This window comes from Morus notabilis, unplaced genomic scaffold (genome assembly GCF_000414095.1).
Source record: "Morus notabilis unplaced genomic scaffold, ASM41409v2 Scaffold1383, whole genome shotgun sequence".
Lineage (NCBI taxonomy): Eukaryota > Viridiplantae > Streptophyta > Magnoliopsida > Rosales > Moraceae > Morus > Morus notabilis.
In genome coordinates this window covers 123,125-140,142 of record NW_010366099.1, presented here as the reverse complement: position 1 = coordinate 140,142, position 17,018 = coordinate 123,125, and the positions used below count along the sequence as shown (strand labels likewise).

Here is a 17,018-nt window from a genome sequence, read left to right as displayed (position 1 = left end):
CTGGTTATGAACCATAACTTGACAAGTTATTGCCTATAAATCACGGTTTTTGTCCATAACTTGTCTAGCTATGAACCATAACTTGACAAGTTTGTCCATAACTTATCTGGTTATGAATCATAACTTGACAAGTTATGGCCTATTAATTTCTATAACTAAAAGTTGGCCTATATACTTCCTTAAGCTTTTCATATTGGCCTATTTTCTACTATTTCCATTTACTTTGTTGATGTCCATTTTTGAATTGATTGCTCCTTAAATTTTTGAGTCATTCCTAATTTACCATCTAAATCTTAAAAATTATTACTTTGCCCTTTTAAATTTTAAAATAATCACATTGACCTCCATCTGTTAAATTTCGATTAAAAACATATGAAAAAAAAAGGAACAATGTGATCACATGATATTTCTGCTAGATCAAGTAACCGCATCTATATACATGATTTTTCTCGTCTGTTTTTAACATAAATTCAAATAAAAGCGGTTAAGTGGGATTAAATAAAAAAAAATTAAAAAGCAAAGTGGGAGTTTTAAAGTTTAAAACAAACTGAAAGTAATTCTAAATTTCAGAAGACACTAGTAAGATTAACCTTTTTTTCTTATCAATCCATTGCGGCAAATATTAAAAAGTTTCACCGTCCACCTTTCAAAAGAGATGATTCCTTGTTTTGGCTGGCTAGTTGGAGTGGTTCATTTTCAGTTAAGTCAACTTATTGGATGTTTAATAAGGAACCTTTACTTATTAAGATTTAATAAGTTGACTTAATTCCTTCGCTTAGCAAAAAACAAAAAAAAAAAAAACAAAAGAAAAAAAAACAAACAAACAAAAAAAAAAGTAAATGTTCTTCCAACTAGTGAAGCCCAAGCAATGAAAGAACTTGTGGGAGTTTTAAGGTTTAAAGCAAACTGAAAGTAATTCTAATTTTCAGGAACCCTTTTTTTTTTTCTTATCAATTCATTGCGGCAAATATTAGAAAGTTTCACCTTTCAAAAGAGATGATTCCTTGTTTTGGCTGGCTAGTTGGAGTGGTTCATTTTCAGTTAAGTCAGCTTATTGGATGTTTAATAAGGAACCTTTACTTATTAAGATTCAATAAGTTGACTTAATTCCTTCACTTAGAAAATAAAAAAAAAAAAAACCAAGAAAAAAAAACAAAAAACAAAAAACAAAAGAAACGTAAATGTCCTTCCAACTAGTGAAGCAATGGAAGAACTTGTGGAAGCCCAAGCTCTATGAATCATATAGGCATAGTTTATTTCACCGATTTGAATTTTCAGTTTTAGATTTTTACAGTAAAAAGCTCTCAGAAAATGTCACATCTAACTTTTTCTGCTACAGTGAAAAACTCTTAGAAAATATCATATTTCAGCTCGAATTAAAAACTCGAATTCGCGAAGTGAACGAGATCATAAACTTCTCCTTTGGAAATAGTGTAGAATCCTAATTGTGGTGCACTCAGCTTAATATGATTTGGAACGGAGAAAGAAGACAAATATTTTTTAAAGTGTATGAGTCTTTATTTTTATTTTTTATTTTTATTAATAAATATTTTTTTTAATCAACTAACTATATTAATTAAAAGGGTATTAATTAAAAATAAAAAGTAAAAATTCAGACTCATAATTTCTCTTTAGAATGAGATTTCGGTAGACTATCGGTTTTATGGTAGCAAAGAGAGAAGATTTTATTTCTTTTTTATTTCAAGTTTGCCGAGGCCTGGTCGTTCTCCTGTGGATTTTCTTGTGAATACCACAGATAGCCTCTTTGTAGATGGCTCGAGGTCCAAAGAATACTTGGTGATCATCTTGGCCTATTTGATTTGCTAGAGCTTGTAGGTGTGAGAAGAGAAAAAGAGATAAATACTCTTTTAAAATGTATGGTCTAAAATTTTATTTTTTATTATTAATTAATATTTTTTTAATTAAACACGATTTTATTTAAAAAGGTATTAATTAAGAATAAGATATTAAAATCCAGACTCATATATTTTAAGGATAAATTTAATAATTTTCTCGTGTCAAAATGTAATTATTTATAAAAGTAGAGTCCAAGGAGGTTATTGAAGCTATTGGCTCCCTTGGTCTACTGCATGACAGAATCATCTATAGTATGAGTAAGGATGTTTGTTTTGCTGTCTGAGATTTCTCATCCTACATATTTCATTAGACACAGATGACAATGGAATATGTTGCTGCTATTAAGCCATGTTTATTTTACCGATTCGAGTTTAGATTTTGAGTTTTGTTACAGTAAAAAGACTCAGAAACAGTCACATCTAATTTTTTTGCTACAATAAAAAGCTCTCACACAAAATCACATCTCAACTCGAATTAAAAACTCAAATCAACGAACTAAACGGTCCTTAAATTACGTCATCGGGTACTTTTCCAGATATATAAGAGAGAGGAAAACTTGTACTAATTGGATATTACAATTCTCCAATTTTAAAAGTAATTGACAAGTGTGAGGTGGATTAGTTTCAAAGCAACAAGGGTCCATACAAGGTTACATATATTATTGCATCTTTTTTGTCTCACACTTTGAAGGAAAGAAAAGTTCTTTCGGCTAGGGTCAATTATGAGCACTCGTGCTGCTGCATGTGCCACCAAGTAGGTACGTTCATGAGCGCTCTTTTCTCTTTTCCCTTAAAAATGTAAAACTTATACACGTATATACACATATGCGTACGTGTATATATATATATATATATATATATTCACACACATATATCTTTATATCTTATTCTTTGGAGAAACAAAACTGTGCAACACAAGTATATATTATAGGTAGAACATCTTCCCATGTTCTGCGAGGCACAGAGAAATCAAAATCCTATCGATTTTTAACCTCGCTACACATATATCATTTATATATATATATATATATATATGATCTCGAGCTCTTTTTTTTTTTTTCTTTTTTTCTTTTCAATCCTCGATTTTTAACCTCGCCACATCGGGTACTTTTCCAGATATATAAGAGAGAGGAAAACTTGTACTAATTGGATATTACAATTCTCCAATTTTAAAAGTAATTGACAAGTGTGAGGTGGATTAGTTTCAAAGCAACAAGGGTCCATACAAGGTTACATATATTATTGCATCTTTTTTGTCTCACACTTTGAAGGAAAGAAAAGTTCTTTCGGCTAGGGTCAATTATGAGCACTCGTGCTGCTGCATGTGCCACCAAGTAGGTACGTTCATGAGCGCTCTTTTCTCTTTTCCCTTAAAAATGTAAAACTTATACACGTATATACACATATGCGTACGTGTATATATATATATATATATATATATTCACACACATATATCTTTATATCTTATTCTTTGGAGAAACAAAACTGTGCAACACAAGTATATATTATAGGTAGAACATCTTCCCATGTTCTGCGAGGCACAGAGAAATCAAAATCCTATCGATTTTTAACCTCGCTACACATATATCATTTATATATATATATATATATATATGATCAAGTGCTTTTGTTACTTTTATCCTTTTCTTTTCAATCCTATCGATTTTTAACCTCGCCACACACACACACACATATGATCAAGTGCTTTTGTGACTTTTATCCTTTTCTTTTCCCAGTCGTTTAACCTAAGAAATACGGGGGAAAATTTTGCGACTTAAAATTGTCCAACTATTGCGACAAAGCTTCTTACCAACTCAAACGTTAGTAACAAACTTGAATTATCATGTATCAAAGATTTTTTTAGAGAACAGTTAATGGAGGAAAAACAACAAAATATCCAAAAGAATTTTTCTAATTCAAGTATAAACCTAAGAGAACTCTCATAATAACTAGTACTCTTACAATAACAAGATATGAGTGTAATTGGAACATTACAACAGGAACTCCACAACGGCAAATCAAATTTTGGGCAGCTTTTTAACCTTATCAGGTTACTAACTCGAGGTAAATTACACGACCCGCTAAGCCATTGCCTTCACCAGAAACAGACCTACCTAACAAATTTGTAAATATCTCGATTAAAATTCTTAAGAATGTTTTGCCGGCGTAGCTGCCGAACCCTTTTGAAACAACAATGATTCTTGGGCAAAGCCAAGAATAGTTTAACTATCTAAGCGATACATCCGCATGGTACAAGATTTCTAAGTCTACAAAAATTTTTGGTGGGTATAACTTACCTACAATTTTAACCTACGGTGTTGTTCTTAACTTCTTTTACTGGTTAGATTGCTTGTGTGTGAAAGCAGCCTTTCATGGAGCTCTTCCGCAGTTGGTCGGTCCATTGGGTTCTCCTCAGTACATCGATGGAACAAGTCAACAAGGAAATGCAAAGCATCTAATTTGGCTTCTTTTTCTTCCAGCTCTACACCAGATTGAGCTACTTCGTGCTCACTCGACGACCTCAAAGCCTCTAGCTCGTCGGTCAACTGTGGTCGTTTGCCCACCTTGTAAACAAAAATGGTAAGTAGATTAGATCAAAAGAAAGAAAATGTCGAGTTAAAATAGCACGCACAGGTCAAGAATACACAATAATATAGTGCTCTCTGTCATCTCAGCCAAATAGTTTTCACATAGGACAGAGAAAAAAACCTACGCGTTACTGTTCTTAACTTGCTAGGAAACAGAAGAATGCAATCACGTTTACTTCACAATTTTTGTATTACAATTAAAAACAAAAAAAAATCTACAAGTACACAACACATTGTTCAACTTATTACTGAGATTCCTAAAAGGATCATAATGTGTTTTTGTGTGTGTGCGCGTGTGTGTGAGGGGGGAGAGAGAGAGGGAGAGAGCGGAAAGGATTTATAGAGAAAGGGAGAGGGCAAGGAAGGGATACCTGAAGAAGGTCGTGAATTTCTACTTCAGATGATCCTAAATAAGGAATTTGCAAGGTCAACATTTCCAGAAGCAGGCATCCAAATGACCAAATATCAATTTCCTGCAACCAGAGAAAAGATGAAACTTGAGCAAAAAAAAAAAGAAAAGAAAAAGCTAAAAACAATGCTGCTGCGAGCTAATTAATTAAATATAAAAATAGCTATCCACTAGAACATAATCTCGGACATTTTCTAAAGTCTGCATAGCGACAACACTCAATCAAGCAAAAACTTGATATACAGAAAGATCTTAACATGCATAGGGCCATCAGCGGAGACAATAAACTAAGGAGTAGTAAAGTTGGCATTTCATGAATCAGCAGTTGAAAAACCTGTGCCAAGCTGAATATCTTACCATTCCATAAACATTATGATCGTGCATTGCTTGTAGAACCTCAGGTGCCATCCAGCGAGGTGTTCCAACACAAATATTGGGTGGAGGGACTCCTACGTGAGCTATACAGCATGTGTGCAATAAAGAACGAAGAGGCACTGCTCTATCAAAATCACAAAGCTTCACAACAGGTGTTCCATCAGCCTTCTTACTGTCCAAATCAATCAAAATATTTTCACTTTTTATGTCACGATGGATGATGTGTTTTGAATGCAGCTCCACTAATGCAGAGGCAACATCTCTAGCAATACATAATGCTAACTCCACGGGTACATGCTTCTCACCAGCTTTAGATAACTTTTCAATATAACCCTGTATGCAATAGGCATAATAATCATCAAGATAAATCAAAAGGCAAATCAGGCAAATAATGGTTCTAACTAGCTATAAAACTTACCTTTAAAGATCCCCCTTTTACGTACTCCATCAATATAGCAGACTGTAATACACGACACTCAGGGCTTCCATCCACCGATGGAATCCACTTAGAAGATATCCGATGACCGTACATTTCTACTATACAAGAGTGCTGTAGAGCACCTAAAATTCGCACTTCCCCTAAGCAACCATATTCAAAATTCCTAATATCATCTGCTGAAGTCCTGCAAACTTCCAAAGTACGAACCTGCACCAACCAACAATTAGGCATACCCATCTTCATTTCTCAATCAATATGACTTAATAAGAAGTTAATAATTGAAGTGTCAAAAATAAATGTTACCATCTGAGTATATGAAACTACAAAATTGGGATCTGACATGTAAATTAACTCCATTTGCAAAGATTAGTATAGAAACTTGTATAACCATTAATGTAACTAGTGGCAGTCCTAAAAGCTCAAGAAAGTGTTACAAGATTACATGATATCAAAATAGATACCACCATAACTGAATGCAAAAGGGCAAGAAAAATTGCTACAAAATTTCCAACTAGGCAAAACAGAAGCACAACAGGATTTATCAAAGAACATACCTTTGCTGCTGCCTCAACTGCTCCATATTTGCAGCGTACAAGCGAACTAGAAGCTGCTTTAAAAACTTCATCTGAGGAGGACAGTGAAGGAAAGGAATCACCTGGAGCAATCCTTCTTCCACTGGAAGACGATACTTTGGTCCGAGTCCGACTAAGGGGAATATACCTGCAAAAAGTAATCTATCAGGGATATGTGTATAGAATGTAGAAATAGTAAGCAAAATCAACCATCCCCAAGGGAGGAAATCAAACAGTAACAAACAACTAAGTATAGCAATTAAGACAACATAAACAGAAGGAGTAGCCCATTTTAAAGCAAAAGTTGAAGAAAACATGACCACGTAAATAAAACGCCTTGAGACACACACACGCACACAAAAAATAAAGACCATAAGTCATAACACACACACAAACCTGCAATAATACTCTGGGTCTGTTTCTTCTCTTATATCATGTGGATGGCAAGCGTCAACTAGCATGTGAACCCATGAATCATCCCTCTTAACGATAATAGTATTCCATGCATGTGGCATAAAATCCAGGTAACCCCTTACAAGTTCACAAGGAATTGGAGGCTCCATTCGATCACATAGATACTGTAGCAATTGCGGTTTCATTAGATCATGATACAAAACAGACGGTCAAAGAAATAAAAAAAAAAAAAAAAAAAGGCTCCTCGCAAACAGATTCATAAACATGAATGTCGTAAAAGAATTACCTTCATTAGCAATGCTCTATGTCTACACACACCAAACTGTAAAGTCCCTAAAGGAACTACGATTGAATTTCGTCTCCCTTTGATTGCACGGAGCGATTTTTCACAGAGATCAGAAAAAACGACATTGTCAGTACACTCTTCTGTTGGTTTGGTTTGTATATTGATACTGTCTCTGTTTCCTGTTGAGCAGGTGCAAACAAAAGGCTTCTGGTAGTTTGAACCAGATGCAGCTTTTCGAGTCCTTTCAATAATTGCACCCCTGTCACTGCCACCAAAATGATCAGATACAAAAAGAGCAAGCAATGACGCAATCTGCAGCTCATTGACCCAATCCCCATCTCTGATTAAGCAATTTAACTTCTTCAATCGAGAAACCAATGCTTGCGCAGATAGTACAATTGCATCTAACTCTTCATCCCTTTTCCTGAAGGTAAGAACAAACAGTTTAAGTCATTTATGGTTGAGAACCAATATGCCAATACAAATGCCACCCTTTAACCAGAAACAGGGGCAAGTGATGCCTATATATTATTCGCACAAAGTACAAGTATAAAATAACCTGTCCACAATAATAACTTCACGTGAGTCGATATGAAAACTTTGCTCATAATTCCTCAATGGCATAAAGGGCCGGTCACGTCCCGCATCAAAAAATCCATCTTGAAGGCAATCCTCAATGCTACATAATGAAACATTACTATACTTGCGCGACAAACTTGCACTACTGTCAATAGATTTCCGGGACTTGCATGGTTTGGGGTTATCAAGATCCTTATCTGAGTGCCTCTTGGACTTAAAATTATTTTTTACGTCTGCTGATGAATCTTCATCCTCATCACTAGGTTCATTTTGAACTGAGGCCAAAGATTCATCATGGTCACAAGAATCATATTTATCCTCTCTATTCATTGCCGTAGATTCAACAGTGACACACGAGCATTTCTCAGCATTATCCTCACCACTGTTGGGAAGATTTTCAACTTCACCATCCCCAGAAAGTATTTCTTTATCATCATCATCCAGGCCTATAATTTCAGGTGTTCCTTCTGTGCAAGCCTTAGAAGGAAGAACATCTAAGCTTCCAGGTTTGCAGTTTCCATCCTCTTTCAAAGGTAACAACTTGGTATGATCCATGCATTTCCATTTCCTGCTGTTGTTTAAACGCTCTTGGCGAGCTCTCTGCTGCAAATAATACCTGCGCTTCCACCTTTTACCTGACTTCCTTGCTCCAAAAGATCTACAGTTGGATACTGATCCATTTATTAGACTTGGAAAGGTATGATGAGCACCTGTATCAGTTTAAACAATATTACATTGGTTTCATGCATGCGAGAACGACCATACAAAAGAGAAATGTAATAATGAAAAAAGGACTACCAAAACTAGTTTCATGGTCCTTACCTTTACGAGAGAGACTTCCATCACATTCTTGAATGTCATTGTCATAGACATCCATTTCAACTGATGAACTAATGAAGTCATCACTGGACGCATTTCTACCATTTCCTTCCAAATTGCAGCATATCCAGGAAGGTATTTGACAATATGTCAAAAGTTTATTGTACTGAACCATAAATACAAAAACTTTATCAACAATTTAATCAAAATTGAAAAGAAAAAAACACTGAACTAAGAAAGTAACTTGGATGCTGCCATTGCAAACTATTAAAAGAATGTGAAACTCAAAAGGGGAACAATTGACATATACAAGTACTAGGTTACAAATACAACAAGTAAGCACCTGAATATTTAAATTCTGAAGGCTATGCATCGAGCCGAGTTCAAGTGACCCCAACGATGTCAACCTGTTATTTGACACGTCCAAGCTCTCTAACCTTTGTAGGGACGATAAAGCCGGGGGAAGCTCCACCAGTTTATTATTAGCAACTTTCAATGATATTAGTTCACTTAAATTACCAATTTCAGTTGGTAAATTCTTCATCTTATTGAATGAAAGATCTAGGTACTCCAACTTCTTTAAGCACCCAATTTCCGAAGGAAGATATCTGCAATAAAAATCCAACCACGCCACAAAAGGAACCATTTTAAAACAATTCCATGTTTTTCTATGATTCTATTAATACGGAATTGACAAAATCCAATAGTAATTTAAAAGTTTTCGCATTGTTAAAAAAACTCCGAACTCCAAATAACAAAAATCCCAACTTCCCAAATACAAAAATCAAACAATATTAAAACAAGTTCCTGTCTTTAAAACGAAATGCAATTGAACGGAATGGAAGTTTTAACATTGTTAAAAATTCAAAATTGGAAAAGGCAAAAAAAAACCCCCAAATTTCAACTAACCTTATTGAGAAGTGACAAACGGAGAGCTTGGTGAGGCACTTAAGCGAAGCAATCTCGCTAAGAATCTGAAAAGACGAAGGCCGAGGAGGCACTTTGGAAAGCTCAAGCTCTTTCAATTCCTTCAATTTGTGCAACCGCAAGCCGCCGAAACCCGGAGACGAAATCTTCACCTGCAAATTCTCCAAGCCCGCCATGCTCCCAATCTCCGAGGGGAACAAATTAATCTCGTTCCCGAAGAACTTCAACGTCCTCAAACCCCCAAGAAAGCCAACCGATTTCGGTATCAAATTGAACGCGTTCTTGTACAAATACAAACCCCGAACGGCGTCGTCCACGTCCTCTATCATCGAGAACTCCATGCTCCTCCCGGAAACGTCGAGGACCGATTCATCGTCGCCGTTGCCGGCGTCGCCGGCCACCGTCGGCGAATTCGACGGCTCTGATTTCTTCGCTTCCTCGGGGGATTCCGCGGCTTCGGGAGTGGGATCGTCAGAATCGGGGACCTGCATTGGGGTTTAGGGCCGGAGTTCGGAGATAAAGTCTGCGAATTTGGAGAAAAAAGAAGCGAAATCTTTCCGAGAAAAAGATCTGTTTGGGAGGAAAGAAAATTGAAGTCTAATAGCATTGAAGAGGAAATAGAGCGAGAAAGTGAGGGAAAAAGTAGAGAAAACGGAAGAAGAAGACCGCTTTGTTTCTGTCTCTCTCTCTCTTCCGTTGGGAATGTGAGAGAGAGTTTTGGAAGGAGAGAGAAAAAAACCCTAAAATCTGAACTCGAAGCGCTTTCTTTAATCGTAAATGTTTTCTCTTTTTCTTTTTTTTTTTCCTGTTTTTTTTAAATGAGGTAATTGGGGAAAGTTTTGAATGTGGCTTGATTGGGGAGGGTGATCGGGGGACAAGGCACGTTTGTGGAATTTCCTTACCAAACTGGCTCCCGAGTCAAAATCCCTTGTTTTATTTTTATTTTTATTTTTATTTTTATTTTTCTTTATATTTTTGTTTTTTTTTAATTCTTTATTTTCGAAGTTTACTGGCTTTTTCTTTGGATCAGGTTGCGGAAGTTTCGAGGAATTAATGGAAACTGGAAGGGAAAAATAATAAGGGCATGTGGGGGACTTGAAATTCTCTACCGGTAAGATGAACATAAAAGCCGCCAGATATAAATCCTGCGGTCGAGAATGATGGAGCAAGAAATTAAAATAAAACCCACCACACCACATCTAGCAAAAATCTCAAAATTAAAAAAAAATGAACAGAGAAAAAAACTAATGGAGTATTGTCGATGTCGTTGCCGATGAGTAGCCATCGCCGACCGGGGAGATTCAGAGGATTCGCCCTGCCTTGGAGAGGTGAGGTTAGGTGCTAAGAGGCCGGCGTAGCTCGCTCAACACCAGAACTTCATTGACGGAGTTCGCGAGGAAGCACGGCCGGCGTTCGTCCGATGGGAGTGAAAGGGGGAATAGATCGACAGGGAGATATAAGGGAGATCGAGATCTCCTCATCCAGAGGACGGGAAGATGGTGTCTTCCATCACAAGGGAGCATGCCAGCGTTCGTCTCCGCGAAGAGAGAGAGTGGGAAAAGATCAATGGAGAAGAATCTGTTTTGATCGATGGTGGGAGACATCGCCCTACCGCCGGAGGAAGTTGCCAGCATGGACGAAGGATAGTTTTGCGGTTTGGGTATAGTCCTATATGTTTTGAAATTGTCACCATCGAGTGTCGAAGGAGGAGCCATTTGCGCCAATGTGGGGAGATTGCACAGTGGGATGAAGATCGCGCCGCTGTAGGTGAGTCGTGCAGCCGGGGTTCAGGGGTGACGTTCGTCGTTGGGGGTGGGGCAAAGTGCGTCATCGCCGGCGGTGAAGCTTCTAGTAGGGTGGCAGGCAGCTATGGAGAAGTTCAATGATTAATTTGGGGTTTTGACATGTTTTAAAATTAAAGGCTAGGATTAAAAGTTTAATCTGATCAATGGTTGAGATTTATTATGATAAAAATTGATTTTTTAATGTAAAGAAAGATGTGATCAAGTGTAGAAGGTCGTATTGTAATTCGGTGTAGCATTTTAATTTGAGCCATTTAAAAGCAATCCAATGGTTGATAATTTCGTACTCTACTGGTGGGGAAAAAGTAGTGTCACTACCATAGACACTCACAAAAATAATATTAGGTATGTTTGTTTAACTTTTACGTATGTAGAGAAAAATATTATAATAAAAAAAATTAAATTTAAATTTTTGTGAGGAAAAATATTATAATTATGTTTTGGCCTGTTTGGTAGAGTGGGAAGGGAAGGAAATAAATTATGATGAAGTATTTTTAGAGAAAAAAAGGATAAAATTAGGGTTAGAGGGAAATTTGTCAAAAAAAAAAAAAAAAAAACATTAAAAGCGCTAAAAGCCCTTTGTTATTGTAGGGCCTTTCCCAAGTTTTGTGAAGATGCACAACACGCTCTCAAAACTCTATCACTTCAAAAAACATATTCTTGAACTTTTGGGTGGGAATGAACTCTTTTATCTCCTATTTAGGTTTAGTTTGATATAGATTTTGCTAAAGTCATTTTTTGCGTTTGGTAAAAACGTGAAAAAGTGCTTCCGAAAGAATTAGGGGAGAATTTGAAGGCAAAATCAGAAGGAGCCTAAAGGCTCATTTTGATTCTAGATTGTGCGGGATTCTTTAATGAAATTTTCGTCATTACCGATTTTACCCCTGCTGAATGAAAACAATTCCATACCCAAAATTTTTTTGCTCTTCGCGGTCTTGTTCCCTCGAGCTCACTCGCCTCCCTCTTTACTCTCTCTTTGTGCTCTCTTTCTCTCTCCGTTTCTCTCTCTTCTCTCTCTGTTTTCTCGGTTTCCCTCTATGCTCGTCAGGGTTCGATCTCCTCATGCGATTGAAGTTTGGCAGACTCTCTCTCTGTTCTCTCGGTCAGACAGGGCTGTGGTGGTTAGGGTTTCGTGATCTCGTCGTGCGATTGTGAGATTGTTGGTTGGAGCTCATCATATCAAGATTATCGCCTCTGTAAGTACTCGATATCGATTTGGTTATGTTTCACTGAAATTTTTTGCTCTGGATTCGTTGCTCTCCATTTTGGTTCTATTTTCACCGGGATTTTTTTATTCGATTCTATCAATTTGCTTTACTGTAAGGGCATGTGGGGTATGTTTTTTATTTTTATTTTTATTTTATTTTTTGTATTTTTGGTTGAAATATTGAAGAATCGAAGTGAATTGCGATTGATAATTTGAGAATTCGGTTGTTGATGATGTTTGTCGTTCGTGTATTTTGAGGTTTTTGAGTAATATTTGGTTTCTGGTTTCATGTAGTTTCTTTAGAATGCGTGAGCATATGTAAGTTGCCGAAGGGGGATGGGAGTGGGAAATACGACTGCAACATTCTGTTGTGTGCGTGGAAAGCTTTGAGGGTCCTGACTGGGTTCCTCGCGAGCACGGCCCGTTTTCCTCAATACTCTTCTCTCTTGTCGAATGTGCGAAATGGAAGAAGAACAAGAACCAATTTCTTAAGTTCTCTGAATTGCCCACAAAAGGAGTTTCATATTTGAATTTGATTTATTGCTGTGAGTTTTAAAAAGCCCCATCACTAGTTTTGCCACCTCCAATTTTGTTTATTAGTGGCTTAAATTGATACGTTTAGTATAGTAATCGAAATCGAAACTTTGTTAAACAGTTGCTCTATAAAGTCCTTAACTAATATTGTCTGGTCAGTTTTTGTTGTGTTTTAGTGTTTATTCCTTTGTAATGTGTGGACATCAGAATTCCTAGCTATATTTCATTTCTGCACACACGCATATTTATATGGATTGTATGTGTGTTCTTCATCCTTGACTTTAGATGTCTTTGATGAGGTTTCCCCTGAAAGGTTGTGGGAGGTATTTGATTTTCCAAACCTGGAATCTAAATGATGATCTAATCCTATGAACATGGGTATTCACATACTTTGATTATAGTTCATGAATATGGTTATTTAAGCATTTGAATCTTCATCTCTTCTCGAGAGTACTAGGAATGTATTTTCACTCGTAAATCATCATCTCTTCTCGTTTCTTATTACCAAAATTTCAAAAGTTTGTCACTGATTCATCCCTATAATACCGAATTTTAGGAGAAGACTCTTCGTTGGATCAGGATTTATCCCAACTGTCTTCTCCCCTTCTCAGGTACTTTTTCTTTTTTATTTTCGAAGTAGTCTTCTTTTTTGTGTGTGAAAATTTGACGTAAGTATGGTTTTCAATGGCTCAGGATGGTTTGAACATGAAGGTTAATGGGCTTTCCGTTTTGCAATCAATGGACAATGATAAAGATGCAGATGGAAAATACACCAAACTGATTGCGTCCGCATTCAACTGCCCATACCGGATCATCGATTGCGCAATCTGACGCTGGAAACTATAGCATAACAAAAGTTATTGAAGTTCTAGATTCATTACCAGGATTACAGATTGGTAGCGAGTTGTATTTCTTTTCAGTCCACTTGTTGTTAGACAAAAATAAGAGAGGCATTTATGGCTTTTAAGGAACTTAAGTTGAAGCTCAATTGGCTTAAGTTTGAACATGGGCTAGGATCCTCCACTTAGATTTTCATTCCGCATTTCTTTTTAGTGCGGTTTTCTTGTTGTATTGATGGTTGAGACTTTGTTATTCTCTTTCATTATGGTCTTCTTGTTGTATTCATGTTGGACCTTATAAAGGAGAACGATACCATTTATCACAATTTCGAATGGGTCGTTGACCAACAGGCAGTAAAGAGGTATTCAATCAAGTACATTCTTCTCTTCGAAGTGTCACTGAACGCATTTTTGGTGTCTGAAAGAAAAAATAGAAATTTTTGAGACATGCCTAATTATTCATTTACGAAGTAAGTAAAAATAGTTATTGCAACAATGACGCTTCATAACTATATTAGGATGCATGATAAGTGTGATCGACATTTTCAAAAAGTTGAGAATAATCTTGATGTTTTCGCTTATGAAGAGCATCACCTGGAGGACAATGTAGAAGAAGATGAAGCTTCACTATCACAAGAAATGGATGAAGTACGAGATCAAATTGTGACAAGTTTAATGAACACAACTTAATTCTTTTAATAACTCTGTCAGTTTTTGAACATGGAATGTACTTTTTTGTTCAACAAATTGATTACTCACTAATGCTCCTTTTAGTTGTAATTATATTATGAATAAAAAGATTAAAAAAAGAATTAATTATCATAAATTTATTGTTAAAAAACTCAAAATCATAGCATTATGTTTTTGTATTACTAAATATCAAAAATAATTATATATATTTAAGTTTCATACCATGTCTATTTTGGTCATTTTACATACCCACAACAATTCAACATCAAAATTTACTAAACGTTATTACACTGATTTTAGAACCAGCACAACTATTATAATTACAGTTTACAAACACTCGACTACTTCTTCCTTTAGCACAGCTAAAAGTAATTTTCTTTAAAATCCACAGCACTATCAAACTAAGCCTTAGTTCATTTGAATTTTATTAGTTTAAAATTTTTTGATTTGAACAAAAAAATTTAAACTTCTTAATTTTTATTTTCAATATGAAAACACTTTTATTAACAAAAAATACAACTTCTTGAGCTAGAGATAAGACGAAAAAAAAAGTTTGCTTGATATTTTTCCCATTTACTACAATTTTTAGCTTTTTTCCCTTAACCTTCTTGTGAGTTAGTAACTTGGGCTTGTTCATTTGTATTTTTTGAGTTACCGTGACTTAAGTTTAGATCTTAATTTGAGTTAAAATGTATTTGAGTATGGTTTGAGTTGAGACTCTAATTTGAGTTTGTGTTTAGATGTGCACATTTTAGTTTGTATTTGAATTGATAATTTATTTGAGTTTGTATTTGGGTGGGTCAAAACTTGAATTTGTATTTAGATAGTATTTTAATAAAAACTCAATGGTGATAGAAAATTTTAATAGGGTATGTGAGTGAGGTTTTATTCGTCTTTTCGTTGTGAACGCATAAAAAAATCATCTCAATCGGAATTTAAAAAAAATTATGGCGTTTTTAAGAGTAAAAAAAATACTGTTCATTAACTTGAGTTTGAGTTTAGAAATTTGAGTTGAAAAAGGAACTTGAACTCAAATGAACAAGTTTGAACTCAGATTTTAGCTATAAATTCAAGTTAAAACTCAAGTTAATCTCTAAAAACGCAAATGAACAAGTTAATCTTTGAAAGAGAGAAACGTTTCGCCGAAACATTAGTATCTCTGAAAACGGATTTATGTGGAAGGTAATAAATTGGTTCAAACCATTTATTTGATGTTTTGAACTAAATAAATCTAAGAAATCTTATAGTACGCTATTATGGCTCCGTTTGGTAATGCTTCTAGGAAGTCAAAAGCACTTTTTTGTTCAGCTAAAGCTGAAAATGGTGTTTGGTAAACACATAAAAATAAATTTTTAAAAAAGCCGGAAGCTGTTTTTTGGCTGAAATCAGAAGCAGCTCACAAGCTGCTTCTGATTTCAGATTATCCGGGAATCCAAACTCAGCCATTAATGAAATTTTGGTTATTCCCAAAATAACCCGATTCTCTTCCTCGTCCTCGAGCACACTCTCAGCCCCTCCCAGTGGCTGTTGTCTGGCGCCCGAGAAAGTGAAAGAAAGAAAAGTGGCTTTGGCTCTTCAGAAAGCTTTGCTCCACGGATTCGTTCGGTCAATGTACGATGAGGTACGGCATTTTCTCCTTCGTATCCTTCACCTTTATCCCTCTTTTGCTCCATCAACTATGGTTTCAAAATCCTCCGAAACAAACAAAAAAAAAGAAAAAGAAAAAACGATCGAACAAGAATCTCTCTTGTGTTCCAATTCTTTGCGTTTTGGTGATCTGTATTTGTTGTTTCCATTAATCGATTTGCATTCTGATCGGTGTTTGGCAGTTCTCGCTTCAAATTGTTTGCATTGTGAAACAATCGCTTTCAATGCTGTTTCAATCTATTAAAGTACTGTGTTGTATTTATTTCTCTGTTTTTGATTTTTTTTCTTCCAATACTGATACGTTCTTGATCGAGTAATTGAAAATTTTCATAGTTATGTCAATTTGATAGCGAAAGATTTTCCATTTCTGAATGTGGTTAATTTTGAGAATCTACTGTTAGGGTTTATGGTGATGTGCCTTTTCTGTAATTACATATTTTTCTCAGGGAATTATTAATGAGCAATTCTATCAAGTACAAGCCCTGAAAGAAGCTATTAGACCTGACTAACTCTCAGCCTCTCCCTCCGCTCGTGCTCTCTCGCCTCAGCCTCTCAGCCTGCTCTCGCTCTCTCACCTCACCCTCCCTCAGCCTCTCTCAGCCTCAACCTCGCTCTCTTCCTCCGTTTATTTTTCTTCTATCTCTCGGACTCCCTCTCTCCGTTTATCTCCTGCGACTGTCGGCGGCGGAGTCTCCAAAATCTCCGTTCGTCGCTGGCTGAGACCGGCGGATCTGCGGTTGGAGCTCACAAATCTCTGCATCTGTAAGTGCTCGATTTCACTTTTTTTTAATGTCGATTTGGTACGGATTGATGAAATTTGGGTTTTGATTTTGTCGATTTGGTGTTGGTGGTTTCGAATGTCGATTTGGGTTTCCAGATTTTGTACAAAATTTTGTTCTTCGATAGCCATTTGATCTCGTAAATTTTTTTCCCAGATTACTCCGAATCTGTTTTGTTGAGTTCCTGAAATTGGTAATCGCTGCATTACCCTTTTCCTTATGTTGATCTTTATTGCTGAATATATCTCGATGGCAA

The 17,018-nt window shown here is 36.0% G+C and overlaps 1 protein-coding gene and 1 long non-coding RNA gene across 2 annotated transcripts; one reads left to right on the top strand and one right to left on the bottom strand.

Annotated features, from left to right (window-relative positions):
• Positions 1 to 3,799: 3,799 nt before the first annotated feature.
• LOC21396512 lies at positions 3,800 to 10,051 on the bottom strand. The gene is made up of 11 exons (XM_010109420.2): positions 9,247 to 10,051; positions 8,681 to 8,945; positions 8,341 to 8,503; positions 7,499 to 8,228; positions 6,940 to 7,363; positions 6,636 to 6,817; positions 6,222 to 6,387; positions 5,647 to 5,874; positions 5,211 to 5,561; positions 4,816 to 4,917; positions 3,800 to 4,420 (listed from the first exon to the last, which is right to left on the bottom strand). Exons 1-11 carry the CDS (start codon positions 9,753 to 9,755, stop codon positions 4,181 to 4,183), a joined length of 3,360 nt encoding a protein of 1,119 aa, XP_010107722.1. The 5' UTR covers positions 9,756 to 10,051; the 3' UTR covers positions 3,800 to 4,180.
• Positions 10,052 to 12,037: 1,986 nt separating this feature from the next.
• On the top strand, positions 12,038 to 14,020 carry LOC112093820. The gene is made up of 4 exons (XR_002903232.1): positions 12,038 to 12,262; positions 12,568 to 12,818; positions 13,364 to 13,418; positions 13,501 to 14,020. It is a non-coding gene; the product is annotated as an uncharacterized LOC112093820 (long non-coding RNA).
• Positions 14,021 to 17,018: the final 2,998 nt, after the last annotated feature.